At 39.0% G+C, this 16,494-nt stretch overlaps 1 protein-coding gene and 1 long non-coding RNA gene across 2 annotated transcripts; both read right to left on the bottom strand.

The window, feature by feature from the left end:
* Nucleotides 1-11,537: 11,537 nt before the first annotated feature.
* LOC306994371 lies at nucleotides 11,538-14,202 on the bottom strand. The gene is made up of 3 exons (XR_013796670.1): nucleotides 14,066-14,202; nucleotides 12,334-12,533; nucleotides 11,538-11,675 (listed from the first exon to the last, which is right to left on the bottom strand). It is a non-coding gene; the product is annotated as an uncharacterized lncRNA (long non-coding RNA).
* A 244-nt stretch (nucleotides 14,203-14,446) lies between these two features.
* On the bottom strand, nucleotides 14,447-15,961 carry LOC306994485 (uncharacterized protein; the record flags this gene model as incomplete). Its single annotated transcript, XM_079605008.1, has 5 exons — nucleotides 14,447-14,518; nucleotides 14,574-14,769; nucleotides 15,019-15,118; nucleotides 15,240-15,768; nucleotides 15,923-15,961. The coding sequence occupies 5 exons, from the start codon at nucleotides 15,959-15,961 to the stop codon at nucleotides 14,447-14,449; spliced, it is 936 nt and encodes a 311-aa protein (XP_079461134.1).
* Between the last annotated feature and the right edge of the window lie 533 nt (nucleotides 15,962-16,494).

Raw genomic sequence — 16,494 nt, forward strand, 5'->3', positions numbered from 1 at the left:
TATTTGATTTATGAGAATATTCATTAGTTAGCGCGTGACAGTAGGCTACATGAGACGAAATACATTGTAATACACAACATTGCAAAGTTAGCTTAGCTCAAGCTTACCCTTCTGCGCCGTCATTTTTGTCTTGCTTTGTCTTGAATGGCGCGGTTGTCTGTCTCGTCCCAGCTCCTTAAACATTCCCGAATTCGCCTGTATTTTTCGGCTGTGTTTTTCCTTGCAGCCTGCATCCTTTGTTCAAACAAAGCTTGTCTCCTCCTTGTGACAAACAGCCACATGCCGAGAAGCAAGAACAAGATCTTCTGTATGTCCTCCATTGTTGATTGCGGTTCTAGCTTTCTTCTTCGCGCGTGAATGACGTCAAGCGACTTTCCGACATACACCACGCCTACCAAGTGACGTTATCACTACTTTCCGACATACACCATGCCTATCAAGTGACGTTATCACTACTTTCCGTCATACGCCACGCCTATCAAGTGACGTTATCACTACTTTCCGTCATACACCACGCCTATCAAGTGACGTTATCACTACTTTCCGTCATACACCACGCCTATCAAGTGACGTTACCACTACTTTCCGACATACGCCACGCCTATCAAGTGACGTTATCACTACTTTCTGTCATACGCCACGCCTATCAAGTGACGTTATCACTACTTTCCGTCATACACCACGCCTATCAAGTGACGTTATCACTACTTTCCGTCATACACCACGCCTATCAAGTGACGTTACCACTACTTTCCGACATACGCCACGCCTATCAAGTGACGTTATCACTACTTTCCGTCATACACCACGCCTATCAAGTGACGTTATCACTACTTTCCGTCATACGCCACGCCTATCAAGTGACGTTATCACTACTTTCCGTCATACACCACGCCTATCAAGTGACGTTATCACTACTTTCCGTCATACACCACGCCTATCAAGTGACGTTATCACTACTTTCCGTCATACACCACGCCTATCAAGTGACGTTATCACTACTTTCCGACATACGCCACGCCTATCAAGTGACGTTATCACTACTTTCCGTCATACGCCACGCCTATCAAGTGACGTTATCACTACTTTCCGTCATACGCCACGCCTATCAAGTGACGTTATCACTACTTTCCGTCATACGCCACGCCTATCAAGTGACGTTATCACTACTTTCCGACATACACCACGCCTATCAAGTGACGTTATCACTACTTTCCGACATACACCACGCCTATCAAGTGACGTTATCACTACTTTCCGTCATACACCACGCCTATCAAGTGACGTTATCACTACTTTCCGACATACACAACGCCTATCAAGTAAGGGTACCGTTGGCAGTGGAAACGCTAGCCAGATCCTGGTTTACCGACCCGACCCGTACCGTACCGTACAGCACCGCTCAGTGGAAACGAGCCATAAGTATTGAGAGCTGTACATGCTCATACTTTTCATGTTCATACTTTTCAGTTGGCCAGCATTTCTAAAAATACTTTTTTTGTATTGGTCTTAAGTAATATTCTTATTTTCTGAGATACTGAATTTGGGATTTCCATTAGTTGTCAGTTATAATCATCAAAATTAAAAGAAATAAACATTTGAAATATATCAGTCTGTGTGTAATGAATGAATATAATATACAAGTTTCACTTTCTGATTGGAATTACTGAATTAAATCAACTTTTTCATGATATTATAATTATATGACCAGTAAATACAACTGTATACGGTGATAGGCGTCGTATTCCTACAGGTAGATGTGGATCAGCTGAGAGTCACTGATGCGAACTTGAGGAACTTCCCAGGTGAAAAAGACGTAGTATTAAATGTATTAAAAATATATTTGAAATTCAAATAGTATGTTTATAATACATTTGTATTTCCAACATGCTTATTTAAAGTGCATTTAAAATACATTGAATTGCATTTTAATATATTTATAAAAAATATACTAGTAGTACATTGGTAATAAATATATATTTAAGTATACTTTTAATAAATATGCTAATTAAAAGCATACTTTAAATACATTTCTAAACAGTATACTAATAGTGCATTGGTAATAAATATATATTTAAGTATACTTTTAATAAATATGCTAATTAAAAACATACTTTAAATATATTTCTAAACAGTATACTAGTAGTACATTGGTAATAAATATATATTTAATTATACTTTTAATAAATATGCTAATTACAAGCATACTTTAAATATATTTATAAACAGTATATTAATAGTACATTGGCAATAAATATATATTTAAGTATACTTTTAATAAATATGCTAATTACAAGCATACTTTAAATATATTTATAAACAGTATACTAGTAGTACATTGGTAATAAATATATATTTAAGTATACTTTTAATAAATATGCTAATTACAAGAATACTTTAAAGCTGCAGTCCGTCGTTTTTCCTCTTTGTCGCCATCTCTGTTCGAAATCTGCAATTGCAGTTATTCGCGGAATTATTAACTGTGCGTGGGTAGTAAATCGGCATGAAACAGCGCGGATGAACACAATGTATTGAGGCTGCCGCGTCGCTGTGGATACTGTAACGTTACTGTCATCAGCAATCTCAGAGTATACTTTTTGAAAGTGTCAACATTAGAATTTTCATCGGAAAATGTCATCTGAACAAGTAAGTAACATTCACTTTTGTTCTGACCAAATTCGGGGGGTGGGGGGAAGCATTGCAGTAGCTATATCATGCTGATTAAATCTAACGATTGCTTATATCACGTCAAAACGTGAAATATATATTTTTTCTGTAGCCACTCTGAAGTCCGAAGTCTTTGGGTTTTACAACTGGTGAATCTCCAGTTGTCACTGGTGATTGTGGCTTTAAACTTTCAGGATCCGCCATACCAAGTGCTAAGCTAAACCTTCACCTCCATCATCCACACACGCTAGCCGGGGACTCCTTCTCTATGTGTACAGAAGTGACGTAATGACGCAAAGACATGCTCGAAATTCCCGCGGAAATCCACCAGTACCACTGGAATTAAAATCATTATTACAAGCTTACCGTTTTGAATCGAGGTAAGGCAAGCAGATCGTTTTGAACACTGGCTGGTTACGTTTTTTTCCAAAAATGTCTTTTTTGATATTTTTAAACCCAAAAAAGTGCCGGACTGCAGCTTTAAATATATTTCTTAAAAGTGTACTAGAAGTATTTGGTAATAAATATATGCTTAGTTACACTTTTAAGAAATATGCTAAACACAACCATACTTTTAGTGAAGTTTTAGTGTATTTAAAGAAAACATGCATATGTTGCTCTTACTTAAAGTAGCCTACATTTTATGTGTACTTTGTGTAAGAACAGCAAAATGATTAAGCTTTTAGTGTGTTTAAAATGTATTTACTTTATAAACACTTAGGCCTACTGCAATATAGTTTAATTATTTATGTTTTTATCATTTTAATATAAAAAAAATACATTTACAATATATACCAACTTATAATGTATTAGAAACATTTGTCAACTATTATTAGCATTGCAATAAGCTTAAAATTATTATTTTTTCACTTTTACTTGTTTGTTGTAAAAGGCTACTTAAGGCTGTTGTCTACTACATGATATTTTGTACTACTGAAATTCCCACAATAATTTCAGCATCATATTTTTTAAATGCATCATAGATACATTTTCCAAAGAAATGTTAATTTCCAAAAAGGTGTTGTTCTTGTTTAAATTTGAACAATGCGCATAACACACGTGACTAGTCCTGATTGGTTCCAGAGGCGTTGAACGGCTGTGATTGGTTCTTATGATAATGCGCTCGCATCTCACTTCAGTTGCTGCATGCGGTCCTTGAATGTGATTAGATTTAGACGTTTAAATTTAAACTGTTAAAATATTTATAGCGATCGTGTTTCTTTAGAGGACTTGGAGGAAACCACGTGATTAATATGGATTGGGTGATGTTTTTTGCGATTCACTTTTTGAAACGTGAACAGATCTGGTGAATCGTTCATCGGAGGGATATGAAGAATGTCAGTTTTTCTTTCGAAGATTAACGAAAGTCTTAAATGGTTTGGAACTACTTAAGGGTGAGTGATCATGACACCATTTCGTATTTTTGGCACAAAGTGTAACATCACGTCTTTTTCAGTTCAGCTAACTTGCATTCAATTTGCCCAATCAGAGCCAAGATTTTCAAGTCAAAGTCGAAGCAGACTCGAAGAGATGAAGATACTGCCTCAGAAGTTACTGGTAAGTTTGAGTTGCTGTTTGCATAAATAACTATCTCACTGTTTAGTTGTTTTTCTAGGTGGAAAGGTCTGCTATGCATTTGCTAATATGACCTGCACGTGGAAAACTGACTTTAACCGCTGTAACACGATACTGACACTAAATTCTAGCAACTTCTGCACTGTCAAAGTCTAAAGTCTTTGATGAATCTGTTTAAAATCTATGTGGAGACATTTATCTGTCTTAAAACAACTATAAAACATTGTCCAATGCATCTTCAAAAAAATTAATTAGTTATTATTATATGTACATCATTATATTAATATAATTTTTATTTGCTGAAGCTGTGTATTTATTTCTGATTTCCTGAAGAATTTGGCTTCATTGTTATGATGTAAATTATCTTTAAAAAGTTTGAAAAAACATGTTATGAATATAGTTACCTTTGTCTTGAGCTGACCAGCCAATTATGGTAGTGTGTGTTGATTGGTGTTTATATTTGTTCAAGCTTGACAACCTTATTGCCTTTTTGATTACTTTCTAATATATATTTCTAATTACAAATAAGTACAAAGATTAAATTGTTAAAAGGGATGCTTAAGAGAGCATACATCTAAACTGCCGAGTCTGTGAAGGGTTTTGATTATATTACCCACCAAGTACATTGTACTCAGCATACTGTCATTCTTAAAAACAAAACAAATCATTCTTCATAATTTGCCTGCCTTATATATTTGTGTGTATGTATATATATATATTTATAAATCTCTCTTTTTTTTATTTGTTGTTTTTCAGACTAGCTGCTATAGAAGAAACACTGAGTGCAGAGACAAGCGAAGAAGAGAGTAGTAAGTAGTGATGCACCGATTGATCGGCTGGTGACCGGAATTGGCAAATTTTCACGTGATCGGCCATGACCTCGGGCGCCGTATGATTAACATCGCACAACATCAGCAATCAGACATGCACACGGACCGCACATGTAGGAAACCTCGTGAATTACGGCCGTTTCACACCGCAAGCGTGAGCAGCGGGTTTTATTTTTTGTGTGTGAATGCTCTCATTGATTGACATTCACGCCCGAAAAAATACGCGGAACAGGAGTGCGTTAAAGTGAAAACACGCTTTTGATGGACAAAATAAATATGATTTCACACAAAAAATGCCCAAAATGCACAGAATGTGCATGTCTAGTGTGTTTAACAAGAACTGGAGTAGGCTGCTAGAAAATGAACACAAAAATATTTGTAGAAAATGTACCCATTTAAACTTGTTTTAATTATTCAGTTTGGGTAAAAGTATATGGTGTTTTATTTAATAAAAAAAAAAAAATAAATAAATGAAGAGTTCAGATGCAATTTAAGCCTCTAAGTGCCATCTGAAATTTTCTTCTAGAATGATCATTTTTATCAAGCTTGAATATTTAAGTTCAGTAATTTATCTTAAATGGCAATGAAAATTACCTATTTGTCATTTAAGTGAAATTACTGAACTTAAATATATGAGCTTGATAAAAATGATAATTTTAGAAGAAAATTTAATCGGAATCGGCTAAAATCGGTATCGGCAGGTCAAACTCAGTGAAGAATCGGAGTCGGCCTATAAAATTGTAATCGGTGCATCTCTAGTAGTAAGTATGGTTTAATCTCATATCACCTCTGTTATAGAGATTTTTGAATCCGGACTATTGAATGGTGATTCGGTCATGACGTATGTGTTTCTGTACATCACTTTTTTTTGCTCTCGAAGTCAAAGGGGGCTGACTAAAAACAAATAATAATGCTAAAAATAAAGATTAGCATTTGTTATACATTATTATACTTGTCTGTTTTTGTTTAGTTTTTTTTTGCTGTGATACAGTGTCATAACATGTAGACCTCACTGTTGTTCAGCAAGACTTAATGTTTGTCCTATTTGATGTAGATATTTTATTAACTCCTTTTTTGCATTATATTAACATTTTATATTGAATGTCTTCTGTTAAAATATGAACTAAGCATTACATGCCATATAAAAAAAATTGTGGTTACGACTGTTCCCTGAGAGCAGGGAATGATCGATGCCGCTTTGGGGAATGCCCTCCATGTGAACCGGTGTCTGAAAAGCTATAAAATCACGGCAAACGAATTTGGCGACAACCTATGACACTATTAGTGCGACCCAGAAGTATAAAAGGGGCGCCTAGATACGCAGTGCAAGTTCCCTTTCGAAAGGGAACAGTGACTTTTTTAACAGATGTTAATTTTGCATTAATATTTAAAAAAAAAATAATAATATTTTTCCCTTTTCATAGATACTGTGATCAAACCGTTTCCGACCACGACAGTGTCTGAGGTGCGAGCACTGATCAGAAGAAAATGCAACAATGAGGCAAACTCCAAGACCAATCATTTCAATTCGCTTGAAGGATGAAGGACTGTTTGCAGCTATTGTATTTCACTTTGTTTGACTTTGTTGAACTTATTCCTTTAAGTTCTTTTTTTTTGTTCTGTTTAATACTTCTGCAGATCAATGCATTTTATGTTAATGTATTTTGTTTAATTTTCATATGTTGCTGTACTAATGTAGTGCATTAAAGTTTACTATCTTTCAAAGAGTGTTTGTGTGTGTTTTATACAAATATTGTTTTTACTGTGTTTAACTGAATTATAATTTTTAACTGTATTTTTAATACATTAAAATATATTTTTTTCATACTGAATGGTTTTGTTCAAAAATATATTTTTAATATACTAATAGTGGGTCTTATAGTGTTCTACTAATACATTATTAATAACCTGATATTATTTTTAAAATATACTGGGAACACATTAATATGATGTTACAAATATATTTAAGTTGTATTTCGAAAGTACATTTAAAATGTATTAAAAATACAATTTAAAGAAGTGCTATTAAATTACACTAAATGTACTTAAAATAGTTCCATTTTAACACAATTAAGTATATTAAAATATATTACTATTACATTAAAATTGAACTTAAATACATATAAAAGTGCATTTAGTATACTTGAAGTTGTTCCAAAATAACACATTTAATACATAATTAATACAATACACTTAAAATACAATAAGTATATCAAAATAAGCACACTTTAAATATATTTCCTTTTCACCTGGGTTGACCTGCCAGAACTGACGCTACGCTTGATTTCGGTTATCACTTACCCACCCCTTTAAGTTTTTCCAAACCGGTATGGGCTTGTTTTTTTCTGTTGAAGACAGTTGGTAAACAGACTGTAGACTGTAGGACAAAGAAATCAATGGAAGTCAGTGGGTGCAGTCAACTGTCTGGTTCTTTGGAAAACTTAAAAGGGTGAGTAGTGATGACAAAATGAAATGTTAATTCACTTACATAATAATAATAATATACTTTATTTTATATAACGCCTTTAAAGGTGCCATGTGTATTGTCTGGCAAAAAAATCAAGTCATACTCCACATTAGAGTTCTCAACGGGCCTGAAAATTACAACCCGACCCGACCCGACCCGGCCCGTGGCTTTTAAAGCCTGGACCCGAACTAACCCGACACATCAACATTAATTATCTGCCCGAACCCGGCCCGCGGCCCGACGGCCGTGTATTTTTTTTTTCTCATACACGTTATGACTAGCAGACGGGAATTCAAATCAACCTTTAATGTCCACGCCTTTTAACAATACAAACAACTGAAACAATAAACTTTAAATATATAAATATAGGCTATAAATATGCCTTAGTCTAAATAAAAATCTTCACACAATAATACATAAAAAGAACTCAAACATGTACCCAGCCAGCGAGCGGGCTGTACATAACCTGTAGAATTTCCATCAGAATCCAGCACCAGTCCAAACACTTTCCAGACCTCTGATTTGTAGTAGCGATGGTGAATTCACCTGCAGCAAGTTTACTTTTCACCAACTCCATCTTCTCCATGCTAAAGGCGCGCACGCAGCGGCGTCAGGTCTGCCCGCAGCCCTCTCCATGATGCACGCCACGTTACACGCAGCAGCCAGACTTTCTTTACGGTGAACAGCAGCGATGATTTTTTTTTTTTTTTTTTCACTGAGCGGAAAAGATTAAGCCCGAGGTCCGACCGGACCCGAGTCATTTGCTTATATTTTCGACCCGAACCCGGCCCGACCCCGCGGGTCCCGTCGGGTTTGTCGGGCCGACCCGACCCGTTGAGAACTCTACTCCACATTCCATACCAGATGAGGGCAGTATACCTCCATAAAGTGAATTGGTCTTCTCTAGAGTAACAGACGAGAAACGGCATAGTCTCTATGCTCCACCTCTACCCTGCAAACAAGCCCACACTGGCCCTTTACGGGCCCACTTAGGGCTAGCCTAAGGGCCCCTAGCAGGCTGCCAGCGCAGGGCCCATGAGAATTTGCTCATTGGCAAAACGTTGGCCCCTCACTGGCAGCCCTCACTGAGCCCACACAGGGCCCTCACTGAGCCCACACAGGGCCCTCACTGAGCCCACACAGGGCCCTCACTGAGCCCACACAGGGCCCTCACTGAGCCCACACAGGGCCCTCACAAGGCCCTCACTGAGCCCACACAGGGCCCTCACTAAGCCCACACAGGGCCCTCACTGAGCCCACACAGGGCCCTCACTGAGCCCACACAGGGCCCTCACAGGGCCCTCACTGAGCCCACACAGGGCCCTCACTGAGCCCACAGGGCCCTCACAGGGCCCTCACTGAGCCCACACAGGGCCCTCACTGAGCCCACACAGGGCCCTCACTGAGCCCACACAGGGCCCTCACAGGGCCCTCACTGAGCCCACACAGGGCCCTCACTGAGCCCACACAGGGCCCTCACTGAGCCCACACAGGGCCCTCACTGAGCCCACACAGGGTTATTCTTTTTATTTATTGTTAATCTACAACAATAAATCTGTTTCACTATAAATTATTTTCGGCTACTATAAGTCTTATGGAAAAACAATTATTCTATACATCTGAAATGGATGCAGTCACCACATAACTAATGTCTGTATTGTTAAAAATGTACAGTAGTCAAAGGGATTTCAAATCAATGTATTTATTAATTACAAAATATAGAACATTCAATTCAGGTTAATACAGGTTAATTAAGATAATTTAACACTCTGAAAGGGACTAAAAATTCTCTAAAAAAATAAATAAAAAATTAATATAAACATAAAAAATACCTAATTATTACATTGTTATATTACATTATAACATGGGCAGAGCACATTAGGTATCCTCAAAACACGCCAACATGGGCAGAAGGTATCCTCAAAACACGCCAACATGGGCAGAGCACATTAGGTATCCTCAAAACACGCCAACATGGGCAGAAGGTATCCTCAAAACACGCCAACATGGGCAGAGCACAAGGGAGTATAAAGGGAAAGTATCATAATCATATTCAAAACTAGGTGACAAAGAAAACAACACAGGAAAAATGACAGCAATGAAAAATAAGGAGCGTAAAGAGTGACAAACAGAGCGGCAAGAAATCAAGCTGTCTATGCGTTCGTTCCCGCTTCTCACGTCAGACGTAACAGTTGGCAAAGCTCACTCTTCCCCCGAGGTCTCTTGCCTAGTCAGCAGACGGTGGTAGCGCTCCTTTCGTCCACCCGGTCTGTCTCTTGAATTCCGCAGCCACACCTTTATCTCACTCTCAATTTCAGAATCAGGAGGACTTGGCTGAAAGGAACATTTTCTTACAGCCTCTGAAAAAGCAAATAGGTATGAAATAACACTGTGTGGGAAGTAATTAATATGCCATTTCTAATACCCCAACAGGTAACGCTTTACTTGAAGGGGTGTGCATAAGACTGACATGACACCTTCATAATAATGACATGACACATGTCATGAATATGAACAAGGTTTTATGCATGTTTATGACAACTGTCATTAAGTGTCATTCACTCAATTATGTCATATTTAATGCAACGATGACATTGTTTGTGATGTCTTTGTTATGACAACTTGACATAAACCAATACATCATAACCTGTCAGTGTCTTTGTCATGACAACTTGACATTACCAAGACAGCACAACCTGTCATAAATGTGCCATAGCAGATTAATGATCACACTTAACCCTTTAGAACCTGAAGCTAAAATGGGTGTTTTTCACATATTTTGATTTTTTGACTGTACAATTCTAAAACAATGTGTTATCTTCATGTGCAAGGTGTCATCTTTGTCAGAAAAAGATTAGCTTTCAACAAATTACAGTTATTGACCATTATTGTGTGTGGTGAGTTTGAAAAATAGAATTTAAATAGACAAAAAAAAAAAAAATTCCGATTTTTATTTAGAAAAACACAGAAAAATCACTAACGAAAGAAACTAACACTTTAAAGTTGAAAAATGAAGTATAATACAACTATACAAGTATTTTTTGTGACATTGGGTTGCACAGTTTTCATTTAGGACACTTTTTTTCATACACGCACACATACAAATGCGTCCATTCATATTAGACGACGACACATTCGGTTCTAAAGGGTTAAGAAACTTCTTAGCTTTATGGGTTAACATTACAATTGTCATGTGGTTAGTTTTGACATTGGCTGTCATCACCATCGCGGCTGATATGGCATCATAGAGGAAATTGAGTCATTGAAAACTCATCTCAAACTGATAGAGTGGCACCACTGGTTAGGGGTACAAATTTAACTTATCATTAAAATGTCATTAAATGTTAATATTCTGTCAAATAATTTTATAACAGTGTCATAAATATTTTTAATTTCATAATTCTTTTTACATCATGGATACGTCTACCTAAGACTCCATCATAATAGGCATACAACTGTAGTTGAGGTCAAGAAAAATATTCCTGCCACGGTTATACAATTATTTGACAGAGTATTAACACTTAATGACACTTAATTAACACAAATTCAATGTGTACCACTGAAAAAAAATTGGTCAGAAAAATATTCATGACAGCCTATATCAAAACCAAACACATGACAATTGTAATGTTAACCCATCAAGCTAAGAAGTTTCTTAAGTGTGATCATTAATCTGCTATGGCACATTTATGACAGGTTGTGCTGTCTTGGTAATGTCAAGTTGTCATGACAAAGACACTGACAGGTTATGATGTATTGGTTTATGTCAAGTTGTCAAAACAAAGACATCACAAACAATGTCATCGTTGCATTAAATATGACATAATTGAGTGAATGACACTTAATGACAGTTGTCATAAACATGCATAAAACCTTGTTCATATTCATGACATGCGTCATGTCATTATTATGAAGGTGTCATGTCAGTCTTATGCACACCCCTTCAAGTAAAGTGTTAGCCCACAGGGTAGCTTACCTGTTACAATCCTCCTTATCTTCAGGTTCTGAAAAGGTCTTTTTTGGTGTGCGCCATTCCAGTTCAACTGAGTGGCTAAAGAATGGCCAATCAATGTTGTCAGTATTCTCCTTGTTGCAACTTGGACATTACACCCACCAATAGTTCCTAGATAGGCAGTCTAACAGGAAGGAAAATGCACAAATTAAAAAGTGATTTGCAAAAAATTTAATGGTAAGAAATTAGGTTCAGGACATTTTTTTTTTTAAAGCTTTCAGTCAGTGAAAAGTAGTGAGTAGAGTTCTAGTTATAGCAGAAAGTCAGGTTCAGTAGCAGTTGCACTGTTGCCAGTTTGGGGACAGTAGGTTATCTTACTTCAGACCCCCCTGGTGACTATTTCTTAAAAGCAATTTCTTTGAAGTTTCTCTGCGACACTTTGTTAAGAAGCTACAGTTGTTAGAACAGCGCCACTAGCTGATCAGGACAATGGATTCCCAGGCAAGGGACTGTATACTATATGGACAAAGTATGTGGACCCATTGACTTGGTTCCCCCTTTGCAGTTGCAACAACTTTCACAAATACTCTTGTGGATGCATGAGCATAAAATTCCACTGACACCCCACAAACTTGTGAAAATCCTTCTCAGAAGAGTGAAAGTTGTTGCAACTGCAAAGGGAGTACCAAGACCAAGTACATATGGATTTTAACGGCATGCCATTGAAGTTTTTGAGGGTGTAATAGCATACCTTTGTCCATATAGTCTACGTTAGAGCCAGAGGCTCGGTCAATGCTAGTTCAAAGTAATTTCTTTCTTGAGAAGAGCTACTGTTGACATACCAAATCTTTCCGGCATTGATGATCTTCCATTTTTTGCTCCAAGATATCCATGTCCTGGTAGCTTTGGAGGGGTAATATGACGTCATCAGGCAACGTGACCTCTTTTGTGCTTGATCGAGAGATATTTGCCACTGTTCTCTCCAGCATAGTCAGCCTGTCCTTAATCTCCTCTAGTGTACTGACTAAATATCTATCAATACCTGAAAAGGAAGAAAACAATTAAAACTGAGCACAGAGACCGTTTTAGCAGAATAATAGGCCAACTATAAACTCACAATAGGGGTCTAAAAAACAGTGTGCCCCTAGAGTCCAGTATTGTACAGCATTTTGGCTACGTTCAGACTGCAGGTCAAAGTGACCCAAATCCGAACAGCACTAGTCACATGGAATCCGCTCTTTACCAGGTCGGATTTGGGCCACTTTCATATGTGGTCCAATTCTGTTACAGGTTGGATTTAAAATAAAAAAAAATTCATCGGAATTCATGCGACTCTGACGCCACTCTAGATTGATCATCGTCACAATTCTGCGCTAATGGGAACGAGAACAGCGGGTAAGAGTGAATTTAACTCTCTTTCTCCTCCCCCTCATTATTATTTGCTCACAAATTCTTTCTTCCTCCTGAAATCAACCTAAAAACAAAACCGTAGATAAAAATAAAAATAATAGGTATATAATAGTAATAATAGTATAATAGGTAAACTAACCTCTGTGGCCTCCATGTTTACTTCCGCACGATTTACGTCATATTACTCTTTTGCCCATGCGGGCCACATTTTTTAAATAATGAGAACAGATCTGGCAATAAATTGGAATTGAGCATTAAGGCCTGCAGTCTGAACGTAGCCTTTATGGCTTTCTGTGTCACTTTCTCTGTACTATAATCACGGCAGCTTCACATCGCAAGCGTGAGCGGCACATATTGTTTTCGCCGCGCATGTTAACCAGTGCATTCACACCGGCAGCAGGTGCAGCGCATGAGTGTCAAGCAGGAGTGCTGCGTGCTGTGAAGCGGGTGTTTCGGGGGTGAGTCTAGATTTTGCTGCGCTGCTCACGCTCAATTAAAGTGAAAGCACCCTTTTGATGGACAAAATAGAAATGATTTCACACAAAAAGTGCTCAAAATGCACAGAATAAACATGTGTTGTGTGTTTTAACAAAAACTGGAGTATGTCAGAAAATAAAATATTTATAATAAAATTATAAATATAATATAATAATAAAATAAATATTTATAGAAGATTTACACATTTAAGCTTATTTTTAATCATTCAGTTTGGATAAAAGTATGCATTTAAGCGATTATCTGTTAAAAAAAAATGTATATGTTCTATGCAAAATGCTCTATTAAAGAAAAGATAGAAAATAAATATTTGTGTGTGCCGTTAAGTGGTTAGAAAAAATTTAATTGGAATCGGCTAAAATCGGTATCGGAAGGTCAAACTCAATGAAAAACTGGAAATCAGAATCGGCCTAGAAAATTGTAATCGGTGCATCTCTACTAATGAAACAAAATCCACAGACAATACATTACAGACAAAATCAAAATATTATTAGGTAATGTAAGGCCTAGGCTAATAAGAAAGAAATGGATACTAACATTGGGTTCTTCTTTCAAGAAACAATTCTCAATGAATAACCATCTTTACAAGATGTAGCCACAAAGAGTAAAACATACTTTTGCTTCCAAGGCTAGAGAGGTGTAAGCCTTTTTACAGTCTACTAAACATACCTGCTGATAGAGAGTGCCTCACAGGAAGGGGGAAGGCTGCAGTTGAAGGACGGCTTGCAGGTGGAAGGTGGTTCTCAGGTGAAAGGTGGCTCGCTGGTGGAAGGTGGCTCGCTGGTGGAAGGTGGCTCGCTGGTGGAAGGTGGCTCGCTGGTGGAAGGTGGCTCGCTGGTGGAAGGTGGCTCGCTGGTGGAAGGTGGCTCGCTGGTGGAAGGTGGCTCGCTGGTGGAAGGTGGCTCGCTGGTGGAAGGTGGCTCGCTGGTGGAAGGTGGCTCGCTGGTGGAAGGTGGCTCGCTGGTGGAAGGTGGCTCGCTGGTGGAAGGTGGCTCGCTGGTGGAAGGTGGCTCGCTGGTGGAAGGTGGCTCGCTGGTGGAAGGTGGCTCGCTAGTGGAAGGTGGCTCGCTGGTGGAAGGTGGCTCGCTGGTGGAAGGTGGCTCGCTGGTGGAAGGTGGCTCGCTGGTGGAAGGTGGCTCGCTGGTGGAAGGTGGCTCGCTAGTGGAAGGTGGCTCGCTGGTGGATGGCGACTCGGTGGTGGAAGGTGGCTTGGAGACAGAGTAACCAGAGAGTTATGACCAGAAGGTGGCAAACACATGGGTGATGGTGGAACTGGTGGCTGGTGTACGACTGCAGCTGTGATCGTTTGTGACTGTCTCTGCCGTTTCAGTGGAGCAGGTTCAGGCTCTAGATCAATGTAGCGTTTGGTAGGTCTGCACAAAATGAGGAGAAACAATCTAAGAATGCATTTTAACACACATAAACAGCTGGCTCATACTAAATAACTGGTTCCTACTAATAACTGGCTCATAATATTTTAGATTTAGTAATTTTAGTTTGCTTTCAGGATCTTGTTCACAAAATGTATAAATAAGAATGTACCAATACTATCATTTATGTTTAATATTTAACCTAATTTACATAAATGTATTAGACAGTAAAGGCAATAGAACAACACTTACTGTCTTGACCGCTGACTGCGATCTAATTCTTCAGGTTCACTGGCTACAATTAAATTAGTTTCTGCTATTTTGGCTTTATATCTTGCCTTTTCATAATCCACTGAAAGAAACAAAATAAATGTCAATAGTTATTTCATCTATTCACATTTTCCTTGTCATCTTTTATGCAATGCTCAGTTTAAGTTATTTACAATTCTGGGAGAGAAAGAAAAAAAATCTACCTGCTGTGCCCAAAACACAGATTTCATGCGCTTTCCAAGTCTCTCCAGGAATTTCATGCATCAACAAAGCTGCCTTGTGTTTACCAGGGTCAGTATAAGGTGGCCACAGAGTTATGGAGGAGTCCTCATTAAGCCATTTGCTGCTCACAATCCCTACTGAGTAATCTGGGAACTCCACAATGTTGTACAGGGCCATATCGCTGGTGCAAGGTGGCTCACTGATGCAAGGTGGCTCACTGGTGCAAGGTGGCTCACTGGTGGAAGACGGCTCGCTGGTGGAAGACGGCTCGCTGGTGGAAGACGGCTCGCTGGTGCAAGGTGACTCGCTGGTGCAAGGTGGCTCGCTGGTGGAAGACGGCTCGCTGGTGGAAGGTGACTCACTGGTGGAAGATGGCTCGCTGGTGCAAGGTGACTCACTGGTGCAAGGTGGCTCGCTGGTGGAAGACGGCTCGCTGGTGGAAGACGGCTCGCTGGTGCAAGGTGACTTGGTGACCCCAAAGGGACAAAAGCTGCTCTGGGGCCGAACGGGCTGGCCCAAAATGGGCCATCATGGGCTTAACGTGGGCAGCCCGCTAGTGTGGGCTGCTCACAGACAGCCCGCGGTGAGCCCAAATCTGTGGGCCTTACCTGGGCAAGCCCGCACTGGGCCTGTTTAGGTTAGGTGTGGGCTGGCCCTAGCCCACCGTGCCCGCAAAAAGCCAGCATGGGCCCCGCAGGGGCATGTTTGCAGGGTACCTTCACAACAACCCTAGAGCCATAGCCTAATAGAGGTCGTTTTGCCTCCAGAGGAACGTTGGGTGATGATGTCAAGTGATTTTGAAACATGACATCTTCAAGCTACTCCCCTTCACCTTTACCAGTAAATATGTTCATATTCGTTTTGTTCATATTACATTTTGAGTTGTATATCATTGTTTGAATTAAATTAATTTGACAGACAGCATTCTGTCAACATCATTGATCAACATCAGACAGCGCACGTGAACCGATCATCTCTACTATAGTAAAAAAGACACGAACACTGTTGAAAGATACAGTAGGCTACAAATGACCTGTTCGCGCCACAAATTGTTCTCCGTCCTTAGCGACCGAGTCATTGAATGTGAAACAGCGGCTGCTGTTGTCAGCAAGCAGCAATATTCAGAAAACGAGGGCGCGCACGCCGCGTTGATACCTCCGTTTCAGTTTCTCGAACCCGCGCAGTGCGGCGGTCAGAACACGAAGACCATTCTGCCCCTAGCTATGCGTGTGAAAG

This window comes from Phoxinus phoxinus, assembly GCF_949152265.1.
Source record: "Phoxinus phoxinus genome assembly, chromosome: 2".
In the NCBI taxonomy this organism is placed as follows: Eukaryota; Metazoa; Chordata; class Actinopteri; order Cypriniformes; family Leuciscidae; genus Phoxinus; species Phoxinus phoxinus.